Source organism: Egretta garzetta, unplaced genomic scaffold, assembly GCF_000687185.1.
Source record: "Egretta garzetta isolate BGI_Z169 unplaced genomic scaffold, ASM68718v1 scaffold69, whole genome shotgun sequence".
Taxonomy (NCBI): domain Eukaryota; kingdom Metazoa; phylum Chordata; class Aves; order Pelecaniformes; family Ardeidae; genus Egretta; species Egretta garzetta.
In genome coordinates, this window is record NW_009260790.1 from 3,323,693 (window position 1) to 3,327,820 (window position 4,128).

At 50.4% G+C, this 4,128-nt stretch overlaps 1 protein-coding gene across 4 annotated transcripts in view; it reads right to left on the reverse strand.

Annotated features, from left to right (window-relative positions):
• Positions 1-725: 725 nt before the first annotated feature.
• The window catches only part of SZRD1 (SUZ RNA binding domain containing 1), a 15,145-nt gene continuing 11,742 nt past the window's right edge, over positions 726-4,128 (reverse strand). For 2 of the 4 annotated variants that reach the window (XM_035901824.1, XM_035901826.1), the window contains 3 exons: positions 3,647-3,696; positions 2,395-2,649; positions 726-1,194 (listed from right to left, as the gene is read on the reverse strand). In XM_035901824.1, the coding sequence (XP_035757717.1) occupies positions 1,092-1,194; positions 2,395-2,649; positions 3,647-3,696 (408 nt within the window). In that variant the 3' untranslated portion in view covers positions 726-1,091. Of the gene's footprint in view, positions 1,195-2,394; positions 2,650-3,342; positions 3,421-3,646; positions 3,697-4,128 lie in introns of all 4 variants that reach the window. The other 2 variants (XM_009646485.2, XM_035901825.1) reach the window with 2 other exon arrangements.

Genomic DNA, 4,128 nt, shown 5'->3' on the forward strand with positions numbered 1-4,128 from the left:
GAGATCTAGCGGAGCCCTTGCTCCATCATTAAGCCGCTCGGGGTCGGACCCTCAGGACACGCCGCTCCCCATCGTTACGCCAGCCGGACAGAGCGGGGCTCCTCCCCACACATTTATTTCACAGACCGGAGCAGTGCAGGTTATTCTCCTCCTCGCAACAGAGCTCTAATTCTTCGCTGCCTGGCGCACTCTGCCACAAACGGTGGCCGGGCAGCAGGCGGTTGCAGGGGATCCATCTCCATTCCCTTCTCCCCAAATACAAAAAGAAAAAAAAAAACCTAAAATAAAAATTAAAAAAAGATGTATTTTAAGCTTGAGGAAAAGCCAGCAGAAAATACGAGCCAAGCTTTAACGGGTGCAAGACGTAAACTAGGTTGTCGGACTCCGGCGGCTCCCAAGGCGATCAGAAAGGCCCAGGTATCCGGGAGTCCGCTTCCACATGCTTGGCAGCAGTAGAAACAGAGACCAAGAAGCAAGAACCGTGCCAAATCTGAGCCACAAAAGCGGCAGAAATTCACCCAAACTCCTCATTGAACGCGTTAAAAACTACCTCTCTCAATTAAAACAGTTAAAACCTTTCCCATGCACTCCGCCGATTTGATATACAGCAAACAAACAGGAAAAAAAAAAAAAAGAGAGATCCTTTGAAACAGAACTTGCTCTTAATGGGATGAGGACAACATGCGTGTCTGGGGAGGCTTCCCATTTTTTTTTTTTGTTGTTTCTTTGTTTTGTTTTTTCCCTTAAATCCCAGGTTATGAGTACAACGAACATTATTGCTGGCGCTAGCTCCAACCCAAACGGCACACGCACAACTCCCTGCACCCGTCCGAGTCCTTTACAACCCCCCTCCCCTTGTCCCCTTTCCTTTTTCAGTGACTTTGGGGACAGCCCTTCTCAGTTTGCCGGTCACAGTGGGTGGAGAGGGGAGGTCACAGTGCGTGGGGTTGAAGGTCACAGTGGGCAGAGCAAAGGGGATCACAGTGCAAATAAACCAGGGAGTTCCCTTTGCTCAAGTCCGTTTGTCCGCCACGGCAGTGCAACCCGTGGCGGCGGACCCTGCCTTCCGCAGTAGCATTGCTCGCCCGCGTTTATCTGCGTTGTTTGAAGCCTTGTGAGCCATCAGGACCCAGGGGTTGCCTGATCACATTATTGGGCTGTCTGGTGTCTTCCGGCTGGGAGATCCTCGGCGGCCTGCAAGGAGAAAGGAGATGAGAGGCGAAGGCAACACAGTTGCATCACGCTGGATGCCTTCAACGTCTTCCCGCCTGGGTGGGAAGTCACCGCTGCGGGACAATCGTCGCTGCTGGGATGGGGAACATGACCGAAATCAAAATCACAGAATCATAGAATAGTTTAGGTTGGAAAAGCCCTTTAAACTCACCAAGCCCAACCGTTCCCCTAACCCTGCCATCCCACCACTAAACCCTGGCCCTAAGCACCTCGTCTGCCCGGCTTTTAAATCCCCCCAGGGATGGGGACTCGACCCCTTCCCTGGGCAGCCCCTTCCAGTGCTTAACAGCCCTTTTGGTAAAGGACCTTTTCCCAGTGTCCAACCTAAACCTGCCCTGGCACAACTTGAGGCCATTTCCCCTCGTCCCATTGCCCGTTCCCTGGGAGCAGAGCCCAACCCCCCTGGATTCTCCCTCCTGTCAGGCAATTGTAGGGAGCGATAAGGGCTCCCCTCAGCCTCCTCTTCTCCAGGCTGAACACCCCCAGGTCCCTCAGCTGCTCCTCATAAGACTTGTGCTCCAGACCCCTCACCAGCTTTGTTGCTCTCCTCTAGACACGCTCTAGCAGCGCAACGTCTTTCTTGTAGTGAGGGGCCCAAAACTGAACACAGTATTCCAGGTGGGGCCTCACCAGTGCCGAGTACAGGGGCATGATCACTTCCCTACTCCTGCTGGCCACACTAATCCTAATACAAAATCAAATCAGCACTTCATTTCTCTCCAAAGAGCAGCCGAGACCCCGAGACCCACACTGCAAATACAAAAAAAAAAAAAAAAAAAAAAAAAAAAAAAAAAAAAAGAAAAGGAGCACAGTGCCTTCAAATAACCTGCGTTCATTTAGGAGTGCTTACGCTCAACACTCCTGCCTGCAGCGGCAGCTCCCTTAAGCAAAAAACCTCAGGGAAGACAACAAATACGTTCCACTGGGATTAACTTCGGTTGTCTGCACAACTCCCTACCCCCCACATGCTCTTCCAAGGGTCTAAGATAACCTTTATGGCCTTATCAGGCACTTGCACTTCCCTTAACTCCCATATATTTGAGACTTATGATGCCCTGCTTGCTAACACAGCGCTCCTTTCTCCTCGCCAGCCTGACTTTACTCTTCAAGGAGCTTGTCCCCTTCCTTCCAACAGAAAGACATTTGTGAGGCTGCTCTCACCTGTCTAGGATGGGTTTCTCCTGCTCTTCTTCAGGGCTGGCGCTGCCCAATATTCGTTTCCTGGCTTCCGCGTATTCCGCCTCCCTTTGCGCCAAGGATTTGACAGGGAAGGCCGGTCTGCTGGCGGAGTTGGGATTGCTAAGCACACCGTTGGTCGTCGGCCTCTTCAAGATGCGGATCTGTGGGGGAGGACCTGCAGGAAGGCTGTCGTCCTGAATCACGATCGGCACTTTAGGAGGAGATTTTGACTTTCTACTGTTTAAAAGAAAAACATTTGGTTGGGACTTGTTTTCTACGGCAAGCGTGTTTTTCGCTCTGCATGTGAATTCCTCCCAGTCAGATGTCATTCCCGCAATTAAGAGGCAGCCTGTAATAATTAAAGACCTCGTTATATTTGTAACCCTCAACTAGAGCAGCAGACAGGCTTGTAGGAGATTAGCACAGGAAGGGACAGAAAACCAGTCCCTGCTGTGTTCGACATCTTTAAACTCGACCAAAGGAGAGGGAAGCAGACACCGGGCAAAACTTTTAGCACTTCTATTTGACGATATCGGTTTAAGCACCTCGATTCCATTCCCTGCAAGGACTTTTAGGGCCCCTCTTTGCCAGCACACCCGGCCCTTCTGCTTCAACCCTGCCATTTCACTTCTCAGAGCCAGACTCGGCCCCCATCTCACCATTTGAAAATTTGGGTTTTTTTTATGGCCCCTTCTCTGTGCGGGAGTCCCGGAGAAGTAACACCATGACTCTTTAAGTGGCCTACTAAGAATCAAAGGTGGGGGGAAACCAAAACTCAACAAAAGACTTGTCAGAAGTGATTAGAAATATTTCTGCTAGAAGACAATAACACACACACCCCAACCCAAAGTAAGCAGGAAAAGAAAAGTCTTACTGACACAAGGCATAGCAAGCCAATTTAGGGCCATGAGTTGGGATTACCTGACTCACACATTTCTTCCTTTGAGTGTCTTTTTCTTAAATGGCTTCCCCATAGCTGTAGCTACATCCAGTCTGGAAGACCCGGCTCTGAAATAAAATCACTCTGAAGAAGCTTTCCACTACCCTGCTCCAGATCGAAAGGGCCATCTAGTGGCATGATTACAGAGATTCCCTATTTCTAAACTCAAACCCAATGCGCTCTGCTCAGTTTGAAGCTGCTTCCCCACTGTTCCCGCTCCCCAGGCCTTTGGATGTCCAACAGCACCTCAAGGAAAAGAGGGTTTTTTTTAACCGAACCGCACAGCATCGTTACCTTTCCTTCTGCGTGATCTTGAGCTTCTTTTCCAACCGTCTGTCTATTTCCTACAAAAGAAGGAGATAAAAATAAAAACCTGAAGGCTTGTCCTGGAGATCGGAGTTGGAGCCTGTCTGCGCACACATTTAATTTCACTCTTCCATACAGTGATCCTACAAAGGGGGCAGAGAGAGCGCGTGTCTCCATCTGAGGATGACTTGCAAATTGAGAGGCAGAGAAAAGCAAAGCCACCACGTATGTTCTACCATAGCCGTTAATACACCTACAGCAGGCTGCGGATTTTGCGTATCACGGTGAAAGGGCAGCTGCGAGGCGCTCATCTTGCATTTTAAGGACTTCGGCTGGCAAGAAAGCTCTATTAAGGGTAAAGAGCCAGGGGAATACGCAGCAAGGTATTCCCAGATTCGAGCAGGAGCCGGCGCCAAACCTCGGGCAGAGAAGCAAGAGCAGCAGCCAGCCGGGGCGATCCACATCCGCTC